General features: G+C 41.1%; 1 protein-coding gene across 10 annotated transcripts in view; it reads right to left on the reverse strand.

Annotated features, from left to right (window-relative positions):
• Nucleotides 1–26341, reverse strand: part of MBNL2 (muscleblind like splicing regulator 2) — a 181519-nt gene that overhangs the window by 118356 nt on the left and 36822 nt on the right. For all 10 annotated transcript variants that reach the window (XM_017854065.1, XM_017854069.1, XM_017854066.1 and 7 more), the window contains exon 2: nucleotides 11167–11943. In XM_017854065.1, coding sequence (XP_017709554.1) covers nucleotides 11167–11340 — 174 coding nt within the window. In that variant the 5' untranslated portion in view covers nucleotides 11341–11943. The remainder of the gene's footprint in view (nucleotides 1–11166; nucleotides 11944–26341) is intronic.

The raw sequence follows: 26341 nt of genomic DNA on the forward strand, positions 1-26341 counted from the left end.
AAAAAAAAAAAAAAAAAAAAAACAGCCTTTAAATTGAATGAATTTACCTTAATGAGAAAAACGTATTTCAGTGTCCTTATTTCAGAGCAGACTAGTGAAAATTTTATCAAACACCAGCATCAGTCTAGGGCCAAGTTTTTGGGAATGGTGAAGTTGCCCAACAAGCCAATCCATGAATTGTAATAGCTCTAAGCTGACACTTCTGAGCAAGTCTCCATGTGACCTGCTTTTAGGACAGCTATAAACATGAGTAAGCATGCAACACCTTTCAGTTGTAAACCAAAGAGCCTTCTTTGTACAAAGCCTTTAGCAGTGATGTTTTTCTGTTTGTACATTAATGGCAAAAACTGAGTAACAAGCAGCCAGAAAAGCTATCTAAATTTTATTGGAATAGTTAGAACCTTAAAATTTAGGATATAAGGATACATTTCTTCACTAGCAAGAATGGGTGTACAGCCAGTAGCTGCCAGGCACAGGGATACAACAAGGCAGTTCCTGTCCCCCAGCCTTACATTCAGTGGAGGAAACAAAGTAGAGAGACACAGTAGATAGACAGCATCACACAAAGACAATTCCAGGGTTGCTTTTGTGAGCAAACGTGACATTTAAGCAAAGACCAGACTATCATGAAGAACTGAGGCTTGCAGTTCCCTGGGAGAAGAGCATTCCAGGTGGAGGGAATAGCCAGTGTCAAGGCCCTGAATAATAAACAGGCCAGTGTGGCTGCAGCACAGTGCAGGGGGCGGGGGAGCAGGTGGCTGATCTGTGGGGCCAGAAATGCAACAGGTGAAACATGACATAGGGCCTTAAGGGACTTTGAATGTCATAAATGAAGTGGGAACTACTGGAAGATTTTGAGCAAGAGACTGGCATGCTGTGACTTATGTTTTAAAAGGATCGCTGAGTGCTAGAGTAGAGAAATGAGAGCTAGCAGGCTACTATAATAGTCCATATGAGACACGATGGTGGTTTGGACTGGGGTGGTCATGATAGAAGTGATGAAAAGTGCTTTAATTTAGGGTCTGTTTTGAAGACAGAGAGAATAGGACTTATAATGGATTGGATATGGCAGCAACGACAAGAAGAGAATGAAGGTGGGTTTCAGGGTGTTTGATCTGATCCACCGAAGGAATGGTACCATCTGCTGAGAACTGTTCCAATGAGAACAGTAGGTTGAGTGGGGAATTAAAAAGTTATTGGTGGACACATTAAGTTTGAGATGTCATTAAATAAATATCCAAGTAGATATGCCAGGTAAGCAGTTGAATACATAAGACTAGAGTTAAGGAGAGAAATCAGGGCTGAGATAGAAATTAAGAAATATTCAGCATCTAGAAATGTTTATGGTCGTTGGATTGGATAAAGACATCTGGCAGGCCAAGTGTTCTGGTGGCTGCCCCAGCAAGTGCAAAGGCTTTAAGGCAAGAACGTGTTTGGTGAGTTCTAAGAAGAGTAAGGTGCCACCATGGATGTGTAGAGAAGATGTTCAAGGACTAAGTCTGGAGAGAGTCCAATATTTAGAGGTCAGAAGGAAAAAGATTCAGGAAGGGAGGCAGAGGACTGGCCAATGAGGTGAGGCGAAAACCAGATGAGACTGAATCACCAAATCAGTGTGAATACAGTCTTTCAAGGATGATTAAGAGCAGTTGATAAATTCACTGTGCCTTCAATGATCTCTATTGATAGAAGAAGCAATCTATGCTGTTATATTCCCAGTGTTTAAGAGCACCTAATCAATATTTATTTGTTTATTTCAGAGGTTAAATATGGCAGTCTACTGGCTGAATCCATCCTGAAGATGTGTTTTATTTGGACTCTAAGGTTTAAAAAGATTTTAATTGATTGCCAAGATTCAGAAATTGGGAAACATCACATCAAAATTTGAATTTCTGTTTCTCTTTAACAATTATTCAGATTATCACAAGGCAGGCAACAGCTGTCTATTGCTGAGTGGCAGCTGCTGTCGTTAAAGGGGTCATGAGCTCCTCACTTAATTTTCTGCTGTCTCCAGCAATTCCTGAGTCTCTCCAACACGGAGAGCTGAGTCATTTGTTCATATCACCTTCCTGGTTCCTTTTTATTTGCCCCCTTTTGTTTAGTTAATGAGAGAATGAATGAATGAATGAATGAATGAATGAGTGAGCTAAAGAATATTTGCTAGTGAGACACCTGGATCCCAGAAAGGTGAAATGTTACATGTGACAAAGGCAGGGCTCAGATGCAGATTCCCAGGCCAGGGCTTTTTATTTTAAATCTCTGCTTCCTATTGTGTCATTTTTTCAAATCCTAAAATATAAACAAAAGTTTGACTGAAAGAAGGGTACTGACGAAATGCTGACTATTTTCATTTTTAAAAAGAATAGAATATTAAACAAATCCTGTAACATAAATATTTCTTTCTCCTTACGTCTTAATAATGAATGGTTTCGTAAGATCGATACACTGACTAACAAAAGTTAGCATCACTGCCCAAAGCAAAATGAGTAATAAACCTAACTATAAAAAATACAGTTAAAATAAACATTGATATTGTGTTCCACTCATTTATAGGTGAAAATCAATGTTGCTATTTTTCTCCATGAAATACTTTTACATGTTTTAACCAAAGAATGTTGTAATCATGGAACGCCAGTTTGTCATCATTCCTTCTTTGATTCAGTACCAAAGACCCTCTGGAGTTTTGCAAGCCTCCTCTCTCTTGCCAAATCCAATCATCAGAATTGAATTAGACTACAGTGTTGGATTTCTGATGTTTTCTAGGTGTATATTATTTTAATGGGTTGAATTGTGTTCCCCCAAAATATATGTTGAAGTCCTAACCCCCAGTTCCTCAGAATGTGACTTTATTTGGAAATAGGGTAGTTGCAGATGTAATTTAAGATGAGGTCATACCAAAGAAGGGTGGGGCCTTAACCCAATATAACTGATGTCCTTATAAGAAGGAGAAATTTGACCACAGACTCAAACACCAGGAAGATGATTTGAAGGGAGACACACAGGAAGATGGCCATCTGAAGAGGGAGGTAGAGATTGGAGTGAGGCTGCCATGAGCCAAGGAACAGCGCTACCAAAAGCCGAAAGAGGCAAGAACTGGTTCCCATCCCTTTCCCCCAACGTCCCCAACCCCACGGGCTTCAGAGGGAGTGTGGCCCTGTCAGCACTTTGATTTTGGACTTCTGGCCTCCAGATATGAGAAAGAACACATTTCAGGTGTTTTAAACCACACAGTTTGTGGTACTTTGTTACGACAGCCTTAGGAAACTGAAACAGAGATGATTTTGTCTAACTCTAAATTGTAAAATGGGCTAGAATGTAGGCATCTTGCTGGAGGACGCTGTCTCCAGGACAGTGGCTTTCTTTCTCCAGGAAAAGGACTTTCTCTATGGCGCACATGTGCCTTCCCTCAGTGAGACATTTGGAGGTGCCTGACACCCTGAAAATCCTCATTTCTTTGCTTACTCAAAGCACTGAAACTGATTCCACCTGCTCTTAGGGAGTCATGGTTCTGCTTTTATCCTGAAAGCTGCATGTTTCTCCTTTCTTAGCACAGAATATCTTGGGTATTGGGAGGAATTTGATGCTAATCTTGACTCTGGGCAAATTTGTAAACTAACTCAAAGGTTTTTTTTAAAGACCCTCAGGCCTTCTTAAATGTTTCAGACTTCTCTTAAGATGAAGATTTCTTAACTTGCAATGTATAGATAATTTTTAGAAGCAAACATGAAACCCTGCAGATTGTTTGTAATAGTCTGTAAGTGTGGCTACTTTTCTGGGTAAAGATTTCTTAGTTTTGATTAATTCTTAAAGGTATTATACTTCCCTATAACCCGAAAAACAGCAACAAAATCTCCGAGAAAGGACCAAGAGTTTGGGCCATAGTGGTCAGGTTTTGTGCCCGGGGAACAAGGCACTCGGGGGTGGGGGTGGATTATAGTAGGAAGGCAAGAGTTTGGATTTAGAGATGTGGCACTGGAGGTGACAATGGGCCACTCAGATGGGGATGTTCAGTAGGTAGTTGGAGCCATGGTGGTGGCAAGTGAGGGCACACACCCAGATTTGGGATTCATTGGCACAGAGGTGGGAAATGAATGCATAAAAGCAGATGAGCTTTCAGAGCTGATGACTGAACCTAAACTAGGAAAGGCTGATCCTGAGTCTTGGGGAGCATCCATACTGAGGGAGCAAGGGGAGGAAGAGGTGGCATTAGAGGGAAAGTAGGAAGGGCGGTGAGCGTGGTGAAAGAACTAGAAAAACAACACCGGCAAAAAGTAGCAGGAGAGAATTCTCCTCGAATAACCAAACTGCAAAATGAAACAGAGATGTTCAAGGAAATGGTGAACGACATAGAAGGAAGGGTTTGGTCTGGAGATCACTGATAGAGCAGCACTAGGTCCATCTGGAAAAGTTGTAAGGGTTTCTCTGTTCACATCTGCATTCTCTGGGGATGACTGTACTTCTGCTCTGTGCTAGATGCCATGCTAGGTGCTGGGGCATGACAATAAGTAAGACACAATCCCATCTTTCAGAAGCTTCTGGGCTCTCACTGGGCATGGATGTCCAGGAGTAAACTATGATATGAAGTCTGAATAGTGTCCAGAGAGGGTGCACAGGGGAAGTGGTTGATATACCCAGAACAGCTGAAGTCAAATGAAAGAGATGGGCTTGTTTTCAGGAAGTACAATTGGTGGGTCCAAGAATCTTGAAGCATGGACCTGCCTGTGCTCCATTACATTCTAAAACTGACTTATGCATTTCAGAATCACATGGGCACACACACACACCAACAATGCCTTGGACAAAAACCATTTTTGTTACAGAGATTTAGTAGGTGATGGTATAATATTTATAGACAGACACAAACAGAAACAAATACAACATATGCCTTACTTTCTCTTGCAGTGTCTCTGTCTTTTAAAGATTGAAATTTCTGCTATCTGAACAGGTTTACTCCTGGGAGCTTCTATTTTAGAATGGTTTTTGACTTTTTTTTTTTAGATGATGTCTTGCTGTGTCCCCCAGGCTGGAGTACAGTGGCGCAATCATGGCTCACTACAACCTCAACCTCCTGGGCTCAACAATCCTCCTGCCTCAGCCTCCCAAGTAGCTGGGATCACAAATTTTTAAAATTTGTTTGTAGAGATGGGGTCTCACTATGTTGCCCAGCCTGGTCTTGACCTCCCAGGCTCAAGGAATCCTCTTGCCTTTGCCTCCCAAAGTGCTGGGACTACAGGTGTGAGTCACTGCACTTGGCCTAGAATTTTTTTTTTGGATCTCTTCAACATGCTAATCTTGTTAAACATGAATATTATTAAGCTATTAAGAATTTTGGAATTAACCACATCAGTGATTTATTCAGTAAGAGCAGTTACAAGAAGGGAATGGATAGTGCTGGCTAGGAGCCACACTTACCTGGAGTCAGGCCCTTTCTCCACCATTCATCAGTTTGGTAGTCACAAGTGAGCTACTTAAATTTTTGAACCTGTATCCCCATCTAAAAGGGTGATTTAATCATATTTACCTGACAGAGTTATTGGAATAAATAATGCATGAAAAGTACCTGGCATATAGTAGGCTCTGTGTTACTACAATGATGACTATCGATAATAAAAAAATTGTCTGAGGTTATATTTGCAAATCAGGCCAAAATTAATAATTGAGAAAATACTCAAACAATTTCTGCAAAGAATTCGCTGCTATTAAGGAGCCCAACAGCAATTTAAGAACATGAACTTAAAGTCTTGGCAAATTACATATTGCCATCAGCTAACTTACAGACAGCATCCCATAGGCAAATGAGCAACTTCCACTTCACATCTTTGAAATTTAGACAGACACAGAGGGTAGAAAAAAAGTAGTTTCTGCATCATATGCAGCTTGAATTACCCTAAAGAGGAAATCAAATTATTTACTTGAAAATTTGTCAATGTTGTATTATACTTCCAGAGTCACACTTGCTCCTTGAAATTCCTACACAGAACTCCCTGATTTTGAAATCTGGATACTGATCCCAGGGCAACAGCACATGGCTGTACAGGTTGTCCACTGCACAACTCCAGGGGGTGTCAATCACATAGACTGTGACGAGGAAGGTGCCCCTAGTGTGCAGTGCATGCCTGTACAATCAAATCCAGCAGCCCTATCTGAGAAGCTTGAAAACTTTCCTGATGAACATGGAGAACATGCAATTCAACCAATATTTATTGCATATCTATTATGTATGAGGCACTGTTCTAGGTTCCAGGAACACAAGAGTGATCACAACAGACACAGTCCCTATCCACATAGAGCTTATGTTCTAGCAGAGTGGAGGAGCGAGACAGATAATAAACCAATAAACAAATTAACATCTCTCATAGCAAACGCTGGTGTTGGGGGATCAGTAAAGCCAGGTAAGAAAGAAGTGGGATCCCAGCAATGGCGGAATTACAATTTGAAATAAGTTGGCAGAAAGGCTTCATTCACAAATTGGCATTTTTAATCAGAAACCTTAAGGAACCAGGAAACATGCTGTTTGTGTGGCTGAGGCAAGAGTATTCCAAACAGAAGAAAGAGCAAGTGCAGATGCCCTAAGGCAAAGCCTACTTGGCATATTCAGAGGACAGCAAAGATGCTGGAGTGGGTTGGAGGGGGTGGTGGCGATAGAAAGGAAGTCAGGTGGCAGGAGGGGGAAGCAGATCTCATAGGGCCTAGGCAGCCTTTGCAGTGTTGCTCTTTACTCTGAGTGTGGTGAGAAGCCACTGGAAGATCCTGAACAGAGGAGTGACATCATCTGATGCAGGTGTTAAAAGGATCTCACTGTCCTTGAAATGAATTTTATTACAAAAGATTACGCCTAAATTTCTAAAATTGTCTAAACAATTTTCCCCATACTCTGAGTGTTTTCAACCAAAATTAGCAATCCTATTTTAAAGTTGTGTCCCTTTTAAAGCTGAGTGTAAATTCAAATGTTTAAGCAAATAAATACTTCCTGAAAGTGGTAAATACTGACATTTTTAGTCTTAATAAGCATTCATGTTACTTTATGTGCTCCCTTCCTGATGTTCAATTTACCAAATGGTTCAGATTAATTCCTATCAATTACAGGAAAAAAGAATCTGGAAAGAAAAATCTCAAACATTTTAGCTATGAGAGAAAGCGTTTCATGGATCATAAAAGCATCAGAGACATGGTTAACGTGGTCAAGGCCTCTAATCCAAGGGAGACGATTGCTCATAAAACAGTTTGCATTTTGTCAAGTTAACCTAAGTTGTGGAACACAGCATTCTGGAATGTGACCTGGCCTTTCAGAAAAATCGTTAAACAAAGTCTACTGTTCGTAATGATACTGAAACTTCCAAAAAAAATCACAGCTGCTTCCATGCTCAGTGTTTTACATAAAATACAACAACAAGGTATGTGAAAAACGCACAAATTTCACAGTAAGAACTGTACTATATTTTCCAAAATGTCTTCTATAAATGCATTTATATATGTATGATTCTCATGCCAAAGAGCTCAACAAATCACTTTCCACCAACAAATTTAGTACATACTTATGGAAAAGTTTACTCATATTTATAAATAACATATAACAACAATAAAAAAGACTCAGATTGACTTGTCCCCATACTGGCAGTCCAACATAGATTCCTTTCACAGTTATAAATAAATACTTCACAGTGTTTGCACAAAATATCTTGTAATAAATAACAAAAATATTGTGTCCCCCAAATCTTTTTTCTTGTCGTGGCTAGTTTGTATAATTGAGGTACTATCATTCACACAGTTGATTCTTAAAAGTTTGGACTTGTTAAGAGTTGGGCACAAGATCTTGCCTTTAAAGCTAGTCATCAGAATCAGTGGCTATCCTGGGATACTTTATTATGAAGGGAAAGAAACTAATATTGCCAGGTCCTGACTTGTTCAGCCCTGGGCTAAGTATGTGGGATGCCACAGGTCAAGTAGTCTTTGAAGTAACCTTATGAAGTGGGAATTAGATCGATTTTATGTAAGAGAAAACTGAAGCCAACGAGGTAAAATAGCTCGTCCCAAGTGATGAAGCTTGCCTAGGTCCCAGCCAGGCTTAGTCAAGCCCTGGTCCATCTGATTTCAAAGCCCTTGCTGCTTCTCTCTATTGTACACTGGCTCCAACTGCACACTGAGTTCTCTCTGTTGCACACTGAGCAACAATGTTTTTTTTAATCGATTATGAAGTAAAGTTAAACAGCTTCATCATTATCATTGTCATTATTTTTCTTTTTAGCTACTATTTTTTGAGTGCTTTTCTGATTGGTCTGTCCTGTGGAAAGAGTTTGCAATCCTCACAAGAACCTTGTAAGGTGAATCTGCCAGCGTGTTGCTACAGACCGTACTTACTTCAGCCAGTTTCTCTGCTGAATATCCTCCTTTGACTGATGAGGAAACCAAGTCAAAAAGTCATAAATGACACACCCAAGGCTGGGAAGTAGTTGAGCAGGTATTTAGACTCAGATCTGTTTTACTCCTGTGCCTGTGGGCCGTTTTCACATTCTTTTCAGCTGGACAGTTTTAAAAATGTATAATGTTGCACTCATTAAATAACCTGAAATTCTACAATCTGAAAAGGAACTGATAACTTGAGGCACTATATAACTATGCTTCAACACCTCAAAAAGGTTCCACCAGGCACTTCTGAAAATGATTTGTACAGCCTTTTTTTACTTGAATGGTGTTCAACATTCTCACAACTTGGCTCATGTTTTTATGCTGAACACAAATGGTTCATGACCCTTTATTCTGGGGGCTGGATTCCTCAAACAATTGTGAATCCACAGTGATGTGATGAATAGCAAGGATCTAGGCATTGTTGCCTAGTTGATATTCATGAAATACTTCGCCTTAATAGGTCGGGAATTATTTTCCCCATATTTCTCTAATTACATTAAAGAATATAAGGTTTTTTAAAACTGGCAAAAAATGTGATGTTTAATATGAAATATCCAACTAGAGAAGGCTTGGATTAATAAGATGGAAAATTGGGGATNGAATCCACAGTGATGTGATGAATAGCAAGGATCTAGGCATTGTTGCCTAGTTGATATTCATGAAATACTTCGCCTTAATAGGTCGGGAATTATTTTCCCCATATTTCTCTAATTACATTAAAGAATATAAGGTTTTTTAAAAACTGGCAAAAAATGTGATGTTTAATATGAAATATCCAACTAGAGAAGGCTTGGATTAATAAGATGGAAAAATTGGGGATGACCTGAAAAATTAATTTATCATCACTGACCTGTTTTCATATCTTGAAGCTTTTATGATCTAGTTTTAAATCTACACTGCTTGTTTTTTTTTTTTTTTTTTTTGAGACAGAGTCTCTGTCACCCAAGCTGGAGTGTAGTGGTGCAATCTCGGTTCACCATAACCTCCGCCTCCTGGGTTCAAGTGATTCTCCTGCCTCAGCCTTCCAAGTAGCTGGGATTACAGGCACACATCACCATGCCCTGCTAATTTTTCGTATTTTAGTAGAGACAGGGTTTCACCATGCTGGCCAGGCTGGTCTCGAACTCTTGACCTCATGATCCGCCCACCTCAGCTCCCAAAGTGCTGGGATTACAGGCATGAGCCACTATGCCCAGCCTGCACTGCTTTTTCATAGTGAATGTTTCTATTGCTGATAATCACAGAGGCAAATACAGACTTGGTTTACTTTTTTTACTAAAGGCAAAATATACTAATATATAACTATGCTTGTACTGTTATAGTTTATATGAATTGTGATTTATCCATCTATTCATTTCCATTTTAGGTAAAACAATTCATCATTTTAAAGTCTAGTTTAATAAACTTTTATGATAAAAGGAATAAAATAGGAGTAGGTATTGATGTAGATTACAGATCTATTTTGTCAAAATTTTACCCTTAAAATACTTTTTTGTTGGGTCAGAAATACATTTTCCTGCTTTGAGTGTATTGACAAATTTTCCCTTTAAGATACATTAAAATTTAAATATATAGTTTGAAGTCTTATAAGAATTATAAATTTTGACTTATGTCTTACGAGACATAATTTTTTACTTAAGACAAAATTGTCCTAAAGGACAACTCAGTCTCTTTAACACTCAAGAATAGGCTAGGGTCACTATTTTGTAAACTAACAGCTGTGTAATTTCTCAAATCATGTCAAGAGCATTGATAGACAATTTTCTTAACTATTTGGTAAACTTATTGAAGTCTTGCAGAGATGTAAACACTGAGCTCTTTTAACCTATGTTCCTTATTTATTGCTCCTGGAAACAATATGATTATGCCTGTAGGACTGCCCTAGACAATCTCAGATTCATAATGTTAGGGCTGAATACACTCTACAGCATTATGGGTTAACTCATGCCACTTCTAGATCTTTCATTAAATTCTATCTTCCTAACTCCACCCAGATCAGTATACGACTCAGATGCCTTGAATCTCCAAAAACGTATCTTGAAACAGTCTGCTGGAAGCCAGCTCTCTTCTATGGACTCCATAGAAATGTGTTCACTGTCTGTTCCTCCCACAAGGCATGTGTCCCCTTCTTCTTGCATTGTAGATACTTGCTGATATGCTATATTTTCCCTGCCAGAGAGTAAGCTCATCAAGGGTGCCATCTGAATCACTTTAGTTTCTTTTGTCATATAACTCACATGAAGTAGATTCTCAAGTATTGAGTATTGAATGTGTACTTAATAATTTCTGTTAGCCATGACACATTTTCAAAGAAGGGTTTCAGGAAGTACTCGGTCAAGAAAAAAAAAAAGAAAAAAAGCCATAAGAATAGAAAACTCTTCAAGAGCTAAGTCAGAATAACTGGCACTTAAAAGTGACACATTCAATTTCTTCACCTTTATATAACCTCCAGAAGATCAAATGTTGATAAAATATTTATCTTCAGTTGTCACAAGCCAGACTTTGATTTAAAACTCTTGGGTACATGAATGTCATGCCAGGCCAGAAATACATCATCATGTATTTTTAATTTAAACATGGGTATGTAAAAAATTTATATATGCCTGATATGAAAAAATTTGAGTGAAAATCTCCCAAAAGTCACCACAAACAAGAAAACAGAATCTAAAAGCAATTTTTAAACTTCTGTAAAAGTGCAATGAAAAGCCTCTGCTTGCAAGTCCAATGTGGTATTGAAATGACACATAAAATGCATTCTCTTACCTTTAGGGAATCAAAGCAGGCAATTACTCTTCCATTTTCAACCTGACAACTTTTGGGGGGATGAGCAAATTTGCATTCTTCATCAGAGCGTGAGCATGTTCCTCTTTGAAACTGTCTGCAGACTTCTAATGTCAGCCATTTTGTATCTCTGACTGGGGCAACGTTCAAAGCCATGGTGATAAAGTAATTTGGGCTGTTTGTTTCTGTTAAATGATGAAATCAATCCAAGTTCTAATGATTCCAAAACTACTGTTGTGAAAACTCCCACATGTAAGTCTGAAGGTGAGTGATAAATTGCTTAGTGAAGTCCAATCCAGGGAACAGGATGATGAGAGAGTTTATGGACAGGCAATCACTCATCAATCAATATGTCCCACTTGAAGATGGCGGGCCACAATAAAAGCACGCTCAGTGTCATCTCTGGCTTTCAACGTCTGAGTCTCTTGGCTGTTTTGCAGATATACCTGTTTTTAATAAAGTGACTTCAATTTCATGGCACTCCTTGGGAGAATATTTAATGCTGACGCTCCCAGCTATTGACGATGTTAGAAAATAAGACACTCAGATGTTCATATTTTAGCAGGATGTTTTTCTTCCCCCTTTTTGAATTCTGAAATTAAGCAATTGGCAAAGTCAGACAACTGAGGTATCTTCATCCACTCGTAAGGTCAGGGTAAAGTATACTTGACAGAAGAGCGAGATGTGAATACAAAGAAAGCTCCCAGGCTGCAGTTTCCAGCAAAAGTGACTTCACACAGGCACTTCTAAATGATAAACCTGCAAAACAGAAATGAAATATCAACCTTTATGCAAACTCAATGAATCAACACTTCAACGAACTTTTGAACTCTTATCTAGAATTTGCAAAAGCACAGTTTAGAGCTTTGAGCTTTGACTACAGTGAGAAAAGTTATGCATTAAAGAAAAAAAAAAGAATACGCAATGGAAACCGTATTGCAGAATTGTCTAGGCAGCAGTCCAAAAGTTAGGAATGACTCAAACAGATGAGTGTGGCAGACACAATAATTAGGCCTTCTGAAACAATCCCATCTAATGTGCTTAATCGCCAAAACAGTGTATTAGGATGGTGGCTTCCAATTAATTTCACATTTAGGCCATTGATTTTATTGTTGGGAGTGCTATAAACAATTATTTGGGATGTGTCCCTCCTATGTAATAAAGATATTGTCATTTTGGATGAAGTGTGGGCTCTTTCTTCTTTATGTTCTTCCTAGTTTACAGAGATGTGGACTTAGAGATGGGTAGGTAGGATCCTCTTGATATTTTTTCTCAGGTGTCTTTAATATTTCCTCTCCACCATGACTTACCTAATGTTTATCTTCCTATTTACTCTGCAAGCATTCACAGGGCAAAGACTATTCTTTGTAGTTTTCATTTCTGTATTCCCAGTGCCTTAGTCTATGGTGTATATTAGACCCTCAAGAAATATTTATTGACCAATTTAACTGATGACTAAATGCCAGGAATGTAAATTAGTTTTAGTTGAGTTCAGTTTAGTTTTTAACTGAGTCATAATCTAAAAACGCTCTATAGTATGGAATGCTGGAGTTAAAACACATGACTACAACAAAAATATAGTCAGTAAGTTCAGATGTCTAAAATAAGCACCTTCAGTTTCTTTTAACTTTTTCAAGGGTTATGAAATCACTGAACATTAAATTACAGTTACTGGGATAAGCATGAATAAAGGACTAAAGTCCAGAAGTTGATTATTTTCATAAATTGGATATGCCACAAATGACCTTACATACTTGCTGAGCCTTGATGTCTTTCTAAAATATTTATACCTGAGAAGACCTTAATGAAGACTGGAAGTAGATTATTTTAAATTGGCAGGTATCAAATAAGTTCAGAGAGCTAAATATATATATATTTTTTTGAGATGGAGTTTTTCTCTGTCACCCAGGCTGGAGTGCAGTAGTACAAACTCGGCTCACTGCAATCTCTGCCTCCTGGGTTTAAATGGTTCTTGTGCCTCAGCCTCCCGAGTAGCTGAGACTACAGGTGTCTAACACCATGCCTGGCTAATTTTTGTATTTTTAGTAGAGACAGGGTTTCGTGGTTTCATCATGTTGACCAGGCTGGTTTCGAACTCCTGACCTCAGGTGATCCGCTCACCTCAGCCTCCCAAAGTGCTGGATTATAGGCATGAGCCACCGTGCCCAGCCCACAGAGCAATAATTTTTAAGTGGTTCACAAGTGTTCCCTGAAAAATTATGTCCCCAAATCAATTAAGTTTATTTAACCCTGGGTAAACCAAGCCAGACGAGCTTCCTTGCATTAGGGCTTTTTTATTCTTTTTTTTCTTCTTCTTCTTCTTTGAGACAGAGTTTCATGCTTGTCGCCCGGGCTGGAGTGCAGTGGTGTGGTCTTGGGTTACTGCAACCTCTGCCTCCTGAGTTCAAGTGATTCTCCTGCCTCAGCTCCCCAGTAGCTGGGATTACTGGTGCCTACCACCATGCCCAGATAACTTTTATATTTTTAGTAGAGGTGGGGTTTCACCATGTTGTCCAGGCTGTTTTCAAACTCCTCGCCTCAGGTGATCCACCCACCTTAGCCTCCTAAAATGTTGGGATTACAGACATGAGCACCACATCCGGCCTGCCACAGGGCTTTTCTTGGCTGCTGTGTCTGACGGGTCCCTTATAAGGGAGAAGCTACAATAGTGTCTCAAGCTTATCTGATGATGGAACATTTATTTAAGCAGGACATCTCTTGGGACTGGTAGGAAATGCTACTTTATCCCAATAATTCTTTTACATTTGAATAAAAGTGTTCGCATGAGTTCTAATTGCATGTGCATTTAAGGAAGTTGACAATCTTGAAAGCTATGACACATAGCAAACTTCAATTATAAAATATTTGAGGGATCCAGGCAGGCTCCTGCATGTCTGTTTGGCAACGCTGTGTTCACAGAAGCTAATATCAGCGAGCTTAAGCTAGGGAGCTTAAGAAGATGAGTTTAATAACAAAATTTAATATGGGTTGGGTTTTATAGACCAGCCTGGACTTGTATCTTTATTACCTCAACCTGTACCTCTGGCTCCCATGGAGAACAAAGGATGAGGAAAGCAAGGGACAAGGACACATTTCTGCCTGCATCAAGGGAGATGAGGCACCAATGACAAGGGTATTTCAAATGATGCGCTGAACACACTTAGTGTTTGAAAAATATTACATAGAGTCCACAAGTCCTCAGTAGCAGGCCCCAAGGTAGATGCTGAACCTCAAAGGCAGCAGAGTCTCTCCCAGGGGCTCCCATGAAGGAAAAGAAAGAGGTAAACGTAGGTACTGTTGCATACATGGCATGAATAATTACTCAGATGTTCCTAAAAGTTCTCCAGGAGCTATGTTTCCAATGCAGTTCAGTGAATGCTATACATTTTTATTCTTACTTATAGGTAAGAAGCCTTTTTCACTCTCCCTGGAAGAAATACATTTTTTCCCCCTGGGAGAATCCCCATTTCAACTTACTATGAAAATCCCACTAGAATTCAGATGATCAGACTCTACCAAGATACATTTGCTTAAAATTAAGTATTTATTTGAATTTACAAAAATTGTATAGATTATGTACAAATGATATTTTGAATATATCATTCAAATATATATTTGTGGAATAGCTAAATTGAGCTAATTAACATATGCATACTTAGCATTTTTTAGTTGTGAGAACACTTAAAACCTCTAAGTGAGATCATGCCCTATTTGTCTTTAAGATAAACTGGCTTTTAAAGGCCGGGATGGCCTTCCTTACACCTTATACAAAAATTAACTCAAGATGGATTAAAGACTTAAATTTAAAACCCAAACCATAAAAAACCCTAGAAGAAAACCTAGGCAATACCATTCAGGACATAGATATGGGCAAAGACTTCATAACTGAAACACCAAAAGCAATGGCAAAAAAAGCCAAAATTGACAAACGGGATCTAATTAAACTAAAGAGCTTCTGCACAGCAAAAGAAGCTATCATCAGAGTGAATGGGCAACCTACAGAATGGGAGAAAATTTTTGCAATCTACCCAACTGACAAAGATCTAATATCCAGAAGCTACAAGGAACTTAAAGAAATTTACAAGAAAAAAAAATCCTATCAAAAAGTGATATGAACATACAAAGGATATGAAAAAGGGCAATGGATATGAACAGACGCTTCTCAAAAGAAGACATTTACATAGCCAACAAACATGAAAAAAAAGCTCAACATCACTGATCATCAGAGAAATGCAAATCAAAACCACAATGCAATACCATCTCATGCCAGTCAGAATGGTGATTATTAAAAAGTCAGGAAATAATAGATACTGGCGAGGCTGTGGAGAAATAGGAATGCTTTTACACTGTCGGTGGAAATATTTAATGAGTTCAACCATTGTGGAAGACAGTATGGTGATTCCTCAAGGATCTAGAACCAGAAATACCATTTGGCCCAACAGTCTCATTACTGGTTATGTATACCCAAAGGAATATAAATCATTCCACTGTAAAGACACATGCACACCTATGTTTATTGCAGCACTATTTACAGTAGCAAAGACATGGAATCAACCCAAATGCCCATCAATAATAGAGTGGATAAAGAAAATATGGTACATATACACCATGGAATACTATGCAGCGGAATGAGATCACGTCCTTTGCAGGGACATGGATAAAGCTGGAAGCCATCATCCTCAGCAAACTAACACCGGAACAGAAAACCAAATACTGCATGTTCTCACTCATAATTAGAAGTTAAACATTGAGAACACATGGACACAGAGAGGAACATCACATACAAGAGCCTGCTGGGGGTTTGCGGGGTGAGGGGAGGGAACGTAGAGGACGGGTCAATAGGTGCAGCAAACCACCATGGCACACACATACCTATGTGACACACCTGCACATTCAGCACATGTATCCTGTTTTTTGTTTTTTTTTTTTTTTAGAAATAAAATAAATAAATAAATTTTTAAAAGTTGGGTAGGCTGGGTGCAGTGGCTCACGCCTGTCATCCTAGCACTTTGGGAGGCTGAAATGGGCCGATCACTTGAGGCCGGGAGTTTGATACCAGCCTGGCCAACATGGCGAAACCCTGTCTCTACTAAAAATACAAAAATTAGCCTGGCAAACGCCTGTAATCCCAGCTACTTGGGAGACTGAGGCATGAGAATTGCTTGAACCTGGGAGGTGGGGGTTGCAGTGAGCTGAGATCGTGCCACTGCACTCCAGCCTGGGCAACACAGACAACTCTGTCTCAAAGAAACAAAAAAGAGCAGGTGTACCCAAGCTTTCTGATGGCCAGAGTCACTTGTACAGCAAAGATATTTCGGAAGGAAAGAGGTGTGCATTATAACACAGGTACAACATACTGTTATCATAGCCTCTCATGAATCCACTCTTTCTCCCAGCTTGTTCTTTGTTACTTTCCAAAAAGCTATATGGCTACTGTCAGCATAGGCACCTGTACCAAGGAGTGGGTACAGGCAGGCAGATGTGGGGAAGAGGGAGAGAGCCACTTGAGCTAGGTTAGATGGGTCCACCAAAGAGAAGAGCAGTGGAGGGTAAGGATGCGCTGGACCACATTTTGGCATGGCCATCAAGAGATGGGACTGAGAGATATGCCAACATATAGACTTAATAGAATATTGGACTCACTAGCCTGCCAGTTGCTGAGAGGAAGGGGCATGTGTTAGACTGTGCTGTTCAAGGCAGAAATCGCCAGCAACATATCAATCAAGCACCTGAAATGAGGCAAGTGCAACTGAGACTCTAAATTTTAAATGTTTATTTATTCTTAATGAATTTAAATTTTAAAAAGTCACCCTTGATTCAGTCATTGGAAAACTTTTTAGTGTGATTGGACTAAGTTGAGCATATAAATTTACTTTTTTAATTTTAAATTTTATGAAACCTACGTACAGATGGAGTACTGCCAATGAAAATTTAGCATCCAAATTCAGATGTGCTCTAAGTAGAAAATACACACTGAATTAAAAAATACATGGCTTGTAAGAAAAAAAAGAATGTGAAAATATTAATGTTGTTTCATAGTTACTACGTAGTGAATTATTATTTTAATATATTAGGTTAAATATTAAAATTGATCTCACCTGCTTCTTTTACCACTCAAGAATTCAGAATTATCTAAGTAGCTCACATTCTATTTCTACAGATGGTGCTGTCTTAAGGGCTTTTGCATTTCTTCTATTAGTCAGCAGGACTTCCGGGAGGGGTAGAAAGTCCTAAGAACTAGCTTCCAGCCTTCACTTTGCCAAGGTGTCTCATCACATAATCTTGGGCAAGTCAATTTCTTTGAGACCCACCTTCTTCATCTAAATATTGATAATAGTTCCTGCCTATATGTACATGGTTGCTGCCATGAAAGACAGATTATAGTGGAAATATAAAAGAACCCTGTGATTTTTAAAACTTACTATACCAATCTGTATTAACAAAATCTACTTTCAGGCTTCGTCTCTCTCTACAATAGTTTCGTATGATGACCAGCATTAGACCTGGTGTAGATCTGCTCCAGCCACAGAGTCTGAGAGCAGGGAGGTGCCTAGAGATCAATGGTCTGACTGCATAGGAGTACCTGGACCTCTTATCTGGAGAAGGCTTCACTTCTCACATCGCCTTTATTTTGCAACCAAAGGGACCCTCAGAGAGGTTTTTCCAAGCGTCACCACAAAAACCTTAAGCCTGCTTTCTTCCTTCAGCTGCTGCTCACCCAAAAGTGAAGGGAACACCTCTGGGGCCAAGCAGTCACCCTGGGTGGGAAGTAGGGCTTGAATACTCTTATAGCACCGATGGGAGCCTGCTTCCCTGAGGGCATGGTGGAAATGCAGCTGCTTTTCCATTCACAGTGCCCTGGATGAGCAGGGAGGAAGGGGTGGCATTTCAAGTTCATCTGCCCAGAGGGGCCTCTTGTTAATAATGTCTGGAGAGGGCACCTCCAGGCATTTCATAATTTTGGAAATTAGGAAAATTTCCATCAAGATTCTATGTATAATGGCATTGCCCCATTATAGGCAAGGCACCCTTAACCTTTCCCAGAAGTTTCTAGGCTGCACTGGGGACAGGGTCTCTGCCCACATTATTTTCCAGTTTTGTCTAAGTCTGTCTCGCTGGTGTGTTTTGGCTTCCCTTTCTTTCACTTCTTTTGACTTTTCTGGTTTTATTTCCAACGTCCCAAACGATCCCAACCTAATTAGCTCCTTCCAGTGCAGAACCTAGGCAATGTTTGGGAGTAGTTGCCCCCGATTATTTCTCTGGTGGGCCCTCTCCTTTTCCTCCTCAGGCATTTAGAAACTTCCTGCCTTTCTAAGCCACCTCCTGCAAGAGGATATGAGCTTGCCTGAAGGTTCAGCTGAGCCACCCTCCGGCAGGCCCTCCTCACCGGCTTGCATCCGGAACAGTGCCCCCTCCTTCATCCTTTCCCTTTTGACATCCTCTCCTACAGCCCATCTTTAATACTGCCTGGTCATTATTTTTAAATAGGTATCATTATTCCTTAATTCACAAGAACTGTAAATATTGATTTCTCCATCTGCCTCCCCACAGGGTAAACTCCTACAGGGTTTGCCTCAGGTATCTGATACACTTTGCCTATTATTTTTGAATCTCCAGAGTTCAGTTCAGTGCCTGGTATGCAGAATATACTGGACAAATGTTTGTTGAATGAGCTCCTGATCCTCCTCCAAGGAATATTTGCATTTTAATAAGAACCAAACTCTAAGCTAAAGGAATAATGCTCTGAATGGGGAATTCCAGTATTATCCATAGGAAAATTCCAGCAGATGCCACTGGCTTACCCTGCTGCTGCTAAGTAGGCTGAGGCTGGGAGCTGCCCCAGAGATGCACACCATGAGCCTCAATGCCCAGATCTTTAGTCCGGCGGTTTTTAAAGTGTTGTGCCTGGGCCGGCAGCGGCAGCATCCACTGGGAGCTGGTTAGGGATGCACACTCTCGGCCTGGTGCGGTGGCTCGCACCTGTAATCCCAGCACTTTGGGAGGCCGAGGCAGATGAATCATTTGAAGTCAGGAGTTCCAGACCAGCCTGAAAAGCATAGTGAAACCCCATCTCTACAAAAAATAGAAAAAAAAAAAATTAGCCAGGCATGTGTGGTGGCGCATGCCTGTAATCCCAGCTATTCAGGAGGCCAAGACATGAGAATCACTTGAACCCGGGAGGCAGAGGTTGCAGTGAGCCAAGATTGTGCCACTGCACTCCAGCCTGAATGACAAGAGCCACACTGTCTCAAAAAAAGGAAGGGAGGAAGGGAGGAAGGGAGGGAGCCAGGAAAAAAGGAAGGAAGGGAAAAGAAGTGCGCACACTTAGGCCCCCCACCAGGGTCCTGGATCAGATACCCTGATGGTGAGGACCAGCAATCTGTGTCTCAATGCAGGCTCAAGCTTGAAAACCCCTGTCGGAAGCATTCCTTGCCTTCTGTGTGCCAGGCATCCTGCTGCTTGCTGAAAGAACAAAGATGTCCACCCAGAGTTACCTGCAGGCTTTTGAGTTCACTGATTTCCCTAGAAACAACTGTAAGAGTGCTGGCCGGGCTACCCCCAGCGGCTATTTCTGATCAATAAAAACAAAACAACAAAACAGAGCCAGACTCACAGAAAACACCTGAGAGATTTGTTTCAGCTAAGACTTCCTTCTGTGAGAATTAGGAAAGATACTGACCCATAGCCCTCTGGAGGGGGTGGGTGGGGCCTTGTTTTACAGACGCTTGTCTGAGAGAGGACCACTTTAAAGGGACTAGTGGCCTGATGACCAGCAGGTCAGCCATCAGAAGGAGCTGCTTTGTAGTGCTCCATCCTCTCCAGACGGCGTGTGATTTAAGGAATATCCAGGTTCACTGCTTGACTCATCTTTAAAGGAAAGGCAAGACTGAAGTTCGAGAAGAAAGAAACGAGGTTCTGTAGTATTTTCTGAAATGCCAAAGGATGTGCCGTTCAACTCTACAAAATAATCCCAAGCTATTTTTAGGGTCTTTACTTATATGACACTTCATTTTCAAAATGTATTTAAAACTCTTCTAAGTGTTAGATTTTCAGAAAGCAGTCACTTTTGACTGTATAAAAGAATTTGCCACTCACATTCTTTTGCAGCTGCTAAGTTATGCAGGGCGAGTTTGGAAAGCCTGGCTTTTCACTCTGCAAGGAGGTGACCTCCCTCCATTCCACGCCTCTCAGACAAGCCAGGGCTGTGGACCCCAGGTGTCTCCTCCGTGCCATTGCTTTCTAGATAGTTTGTACATTTTTTAAGGGAAAAACATCAATCATGTCCAATCTTGAGACTGAGATTGATCAAAATTTCAGACCACCTTAAGGGAAATAATTCTGCAGCGCATAGTTCCTCCAGTTTACTTTCGGGTCATCTATGATATTTTAGCTGCCTGCCAGACATCGGCCTCCTAGGGAGCTGATTAAAGGATCTTTGCAAAACAAGCCTATTTCGGAGTCAGACAGTCAAGAACTCATTATCCATTAAGTAATTTATAGGATGCCTTTAATTTTATATAAATCTAATTACAAGAAAGAAACCTTGTCTCCTTGACTCTGTTATTTCCAGTTTTCGGGATCTCTGAGTTTCCTATTTTTAATTTTTAAATTCTTAAAATATATATATTTTTTAAAAATAATGTTTCCTTCCTGTGAGTGGCTCAGTGTTGGAGTGTCCCCATTCTATTTCTGAAGCCTAATTTAAAATAGCTCTCAATGTGCTCTCTCTCTTGATCAATGACTTGGCTGCATCCTGAGCCTATCAGATGCAGACGCCTGGGCGGGAGAGGGCCCTGGAGGAGCCGCCAGCTGAAGGACTGGGGCTGAGAGCCACTTGACCTCCAGGAGGAGGGTGTAAGACTGCCCTGTAATCACAGCCTCGGAGAAGAGGCTCCTAACAGGGGCCTGCCCATAGGAAGCTCGGTGAACCAAGGGAAACACAGATGTGAAGAAGATGCAAATGCGAGTGAATAGAGCACTCCACTGACTTCTCAAAGAAAAACATTGAGGCAGGTAGCAAAAGAGAATTTTTTAAATGGTTTTTCTTTCTAGATACCTTTAAATTGGTTTTGTTTTTATTTATTTATTTTATTTTATTTATTTATTTTTCTTGAGATGAAGTCTTGCTCTGTTGCCCAGGCTGGAGTGCGCTGGCACAATCTCGGCTCACTGCAACCTCCGCCTTCTGGGTTCAAGTGATTCTCCTGCCTCGGTCCCCCGAGTAGCTGGGATTACAGGCGCCTGCCACCAAGCCTGGCTAATTTTCGTATTTTTAGTAGAGACAGGGCTTCACCATGTTGGCCAGGCTGGTCTCAAACTTCTGACCTCAAGTCATCCACCCACCTCGGCCTCCCAAAGTGCTGGGATTACAGGGGCAAGCCACCGTGCCCGGCCTAATTTATTGAAAATATAAATAAAATGGTGCCTTGAATGTTCTGCTTGGTTGAAGGACAAGACCAACTTTTCCAACCTGGACTCTAGTCACTCAGCCTCTGAATAGCTGTGTGATGTCACCTGCTCTGAGCTGCAGTTTCCTTGTTTTTCATCAAAGGGATAGTAACACTTAAGCCATAAACACATGCACTGCAACCAAAATATATTTAGTAGTATACTGTCAATACTCTCTAGGTGGTACCTAATCTGTATCAACATTAGTTCTTGAGACATCCACATGCATGTACGCACACACATACAAATGACAGGTGGAAATAACTTTTTTACTAAAAGTTATTTTCTCCAAAGTCAATGAAGTATAAGTCAAAGAAAGTAGAAAGGCTCTTTCTCTGAAGGTAGGGACAAGCTAGGAAGTCCTGCCTAGCATGTGAGTTGGACACGCCCTTGATAGATTGTCTTCTAAAACTAACTCCAAACATTCATTCCTTCTAACTAGAGGAAGAACCATGGCTGACAATGATACCTTCATTTGACATGGTACTTGGTCCTCTGGAACATACTTTCAGATATACTACTATAAGGGAAATAAAACATAGGGTTACCCAAGGCCATTCAATGAGTCAGATAAGCCAACCTTTGTTTCATGATAAAAATAACAAAAGGAGAAATTTCCAACTGTTTTTTTTTTTTTCATGTATCTTACGTCTTAAAGTACAAGTGAAAATTCATAAAATCCAGGGCTCATTTTAACATGCAAAATTTCCAGTCTCTCTTCATTGCCATTTCCAGGAATGGGTAGAGAAAGAAATCACATCTTCAATTCAAAGAGGGAAAATTTCTAAATATATTCCTGAAACTACAGCCAGATGTAATCTATTCAACACATATTTGTATTCAAATTATGTTTTTCACTGCATCTGTGTTTTCTATCCAAATATTTATGATTCAGTTAGGAGATGCTCTTATTAGAAATGAAAGCAATTGTATTAGAGACCATTGAAAACTGCGTTGCACTTACCGGTTTCCTGGATGTCCAGGAACCAATGGCCGCGGCCAGACAGAACAATGATCGATCTGTCAGCTGAAATCTAGCCCTGAATTCCCAGAGAAGTCTTTGTTAGAACTTCGATTTCCTTCCCCGGCCACAGCCTCGGGTGGACAGAACCACTTTCAGCTGACCTTTGTCTTTTTCTCTTTCTCCAGTGACCAGCCTAATGGCCATTTCATCGGCCTGCAGTCCTACCTATAAATACCAATAACCCCTTTTTTGACAAAATGTTTGTAACACAACTTTTATTATCACCAAATGAAAATCATGGTGTAACCAACAGACACACTTTTTAAAAACAAAATCGATATATTGCCATAACTATACATACAGTAATTTACATGTCAACAGAAAGCTATTTTATACAATAAATTATATATATTTTAAAATTTTGATGCTAAGGCACAAGCATATTAGAAGACAGAACGAAATGTCAGAAGCTGACACCTGTATGTTTGTAGCACTGTAATGAATGTAACGGGTACAAATGTAGACTGACATAGGTTTGATAAAAGGCGGGGCTTATCAAAGTGCTGAATCATTTCTGATGAAGTTCCTAACAAGTTAAAGAATAATCTTATCTCAGTTTACACAGTTGTTGCATTCTTGAAAAATTTGATTATACTAAGACTGTCTAATAATTAAAAAAGAAAAGTAAGGCTGGGCACAGTGCCTCACACCTGTAATCCCAGCACTATGGGAGGCCAAGGCGAGTGGATCACCTGATGTCAGGAGTTCAAGACCAGCCTTGGCAACGTGGTGAAACTGTCTCTACAAATAACATAAAATAAAATAAAAAAACAAAAATTAGCTTGGTGTGGTGATGCGCACCTGTAATCCTAGCTACTTGGGAGGCTGAAGTAGGAGAATTGCTTGAACCCAGGAGGCAGAGGTTGCAGTGAGCTGAGATCGTGCCACTGTACTCCAGCCTGGGGACAGAGCGAGATTCCATCTCAAAAAAACAATTATTTAAAAAAAAAAAAAAAAAAAAAAACGGGGAGGACTTCAAAATGTGGGTCCTGTGTGTGCAGAAGGACATCAAAGCTCTGCCCAGGAGAAAGCAGAAAGCAGCTAGAAACGGGTATAGAAGTGATGGGCATGGATCCAGAGTTGGAGTTCATGGCCTTGGAAATGACTGCTAAAATCATGGAATGGAAAAATAAGAGAGGAGGAAGGGATTTATTTGTATACATCTAGGAGAGAAGACAGGAAGGCTTGCACTGGATCAAGGACAGTTTATTTAGTGATTTGGAGGTGAAAAAAGGAAGAGGAGTAAGGCAAACCACAGAAAAAGAAAGCGACAAAAGATCCTTCCAATAATGCAACAGTGAGGGAGAAACGTTCAGAGTTTCAAGAGGAGGGAGTAGCCAAAAGCCTCCACTGCCACGGAGACATCAAGGCACATGGGCAATTTGTGGTGGCTAGGTGTCATGAGGGGGAAGTCCCTGCTGGCTTTCAAGAGGGGGTGGCATGATGCTGTCGGAGCTGGGGAAGGAGGCACTCAGTGCCTGGAGAATTTGGAGCATTCGCCGCTGCAAGAACAGTGTGTGGCAAGGCAGGGATTGCACTCCCAGCTCTGAAGTCAGAGATGCTTTGGTGCCTGTGGGATCCTGAGCAGTTACCCTTTCAGAACCTCAGGTTTGTAGAGAGAGTTTTAAGAGCTCACTCTCTGAAGTCCCTGGGAGGGTGGGAGATAACCTTCTTCTCCCCTGACCCTTCCCACGTTTCTTTCATTTTAATGGAAGGAGAAAAACCAGACAAGAGGAGCTCGGGGAGATGGCAGAGTAGAGGCATGGGCCAGCGTGCAGCCACTGGCCTCAAGAAGGGAGAAGGACAAGGTGGCCGGCTCCCATGGAGGCCCAGCCTCAGCAAGGAAATGAGACACTCACTTCACACTCACAGGACCCACAGAAGGTGAGAAGTGAGGGATGCAGCCTGGCTAGACAGCGGGAAATGAAACCGGGTCAGCTTCAGTCCTGCAGCCTTGATCGTCTCAGTCAAATCTACCTGCGGCAAAAGTGGTGCTGGGGCCTTCCAGCCAGTGCCTGAAGTATGGGAAATCCTCAATGGGCAGTTACAGAAGACGGCGGGGAGAGAGAAAGGCAGGGCATCTCAGGTGGCCCAGGAGGCACAACTTCAGCAAAAGAGCATGACTTTATTCTGAGATGAATATTTATGCTTTCTCCATCTACCCTTGACCAGTGGAAAGCAGAGGCAGAAGAAGGGTGCTGCCAATTTCAAAGCTCAAGGTCTTGGAGATGGGACAATTTAAAACAACAAAAAAGCCTGAGGTATGACGCTAGTACATATGGAGGCGATGGCAGTTGAGGAGGTGGATTAAAGGGCTGTTCTCTCCTGGCTGGAAATTTTATCTGTGATCTTGCGATTTGTTTCTGAGTGCATTGTTAAATTTCTTGATGTGTGTGCACGTGTGTGAGTGTGCACATGCCAAGTGGCAGCAGTGAATGATGTCAGAAGTGGGCATGGCTGATACTCCCCACCGAGAGGGTCTGTATCCATCACGGGCTCAGCACATCTTAATCACATGTGCTGTGCACAGGAGAGAAGAACCAGGGGCTTCCTTTCTATCAGAATGAATAACTGCAGAGAAGGTGCAATAAGAATGCACACAGGTATCAAGGAGAAGAAAAAGGCAGGTGCTGGACAGTGTTGGGGATAGCAGCGAGGAGAGCCAACCGATAGATTACTGGGCCGGGGTTAGCATCTTCAATGGCAAGATAAGACTCCTGAAGAGCTCAGAACAAATGCTTCTGACTGAGAAGCATTTGAGATAACACTTTTAAAGTGAAAGATAATGAAGATCAGAGTGATCAAAGGATTTATGCTTGGTGGCCTGTGCTAATTTAAAAAAAAAAAAAGGAGGTTAGCATATCTGTGGATGGGGAAGGTGGGGAGGAGAAGGAATGGCTGGAACATAGGCAGTTTGGCTGCAAAATCCACCAGGCCTCTGTTTAACCACTCTCTTGTCCAGTTTTATGGCTTCCAGTGCACTCTTTTGTACAGTTTTACAGCTTTAAAACCCACTAGACAGTGACATTTGTGTTCTTTCTTTCTCCTATTTCTTTCTCCCCTCCTCCCTCTCTCCGATACCCTACATCTGATCCAATGGCAGATGCCTCTGGCTCCACATTCCTAATGGCGCCAGAGTCTGACCACTTCTCACCAGCTGCATTTGTCCCCCTGCCTTGGAGCCAGCATTCTCTCCCACAACATTAGTGCAAAGCCTCCTCACCAGTCTACTGATGCCTCTACCCTTGCCCCACTGCAGCCACATCTCAATAAATCATCCTGAGGGACTCTTTGAAAATGTAATCAGATCATGTCACATCTCTGCCCAGGAACCTCCGATGGCTCTCCACCTCATAGAGTGGGACCGTCAAGAGCCTTATGACGGCCTACACTGACCTCGGTGACTGGCCCCATACTTTCTGACTCCCCCCAGCCATCCTGGCCTTTGACTGCTCATTGAGTAGCCAGGGACATCCTGCCCTAGAGCTTTGACCTCGCTGTTCCCTCTGCTGGGAATACTTTTGTCCCAGATAGTCACGTAACTTGGAGGTCAGCCTATGAGGTAGTCGTTCCTGATGTAATATTGCATCAGTCTTACCTCCTCACTCTGGCTCACCCTGCTTTATTTCCCTCCAAAGTCCTTATCATTATTTGACACTCAAATATGTACTTGTTTATCTATGC

Source organism: Rhinopithecus bieti, unplaced genomic scaffold (assembly GCF_001698545.2).
Source record: "Rhinopithecus bieti isolate Rb0 unplaced genomic scaffold, ASM169854v2 scaffold_37657, whole genome shotgun sequence".
NCBI classification, from domain to species: Eukaryota; Metazoa; Chordata; class Mammalia; order Primates; family Cercopithecidae; genus Rhinopithecus; species Rhinopithecus bieti.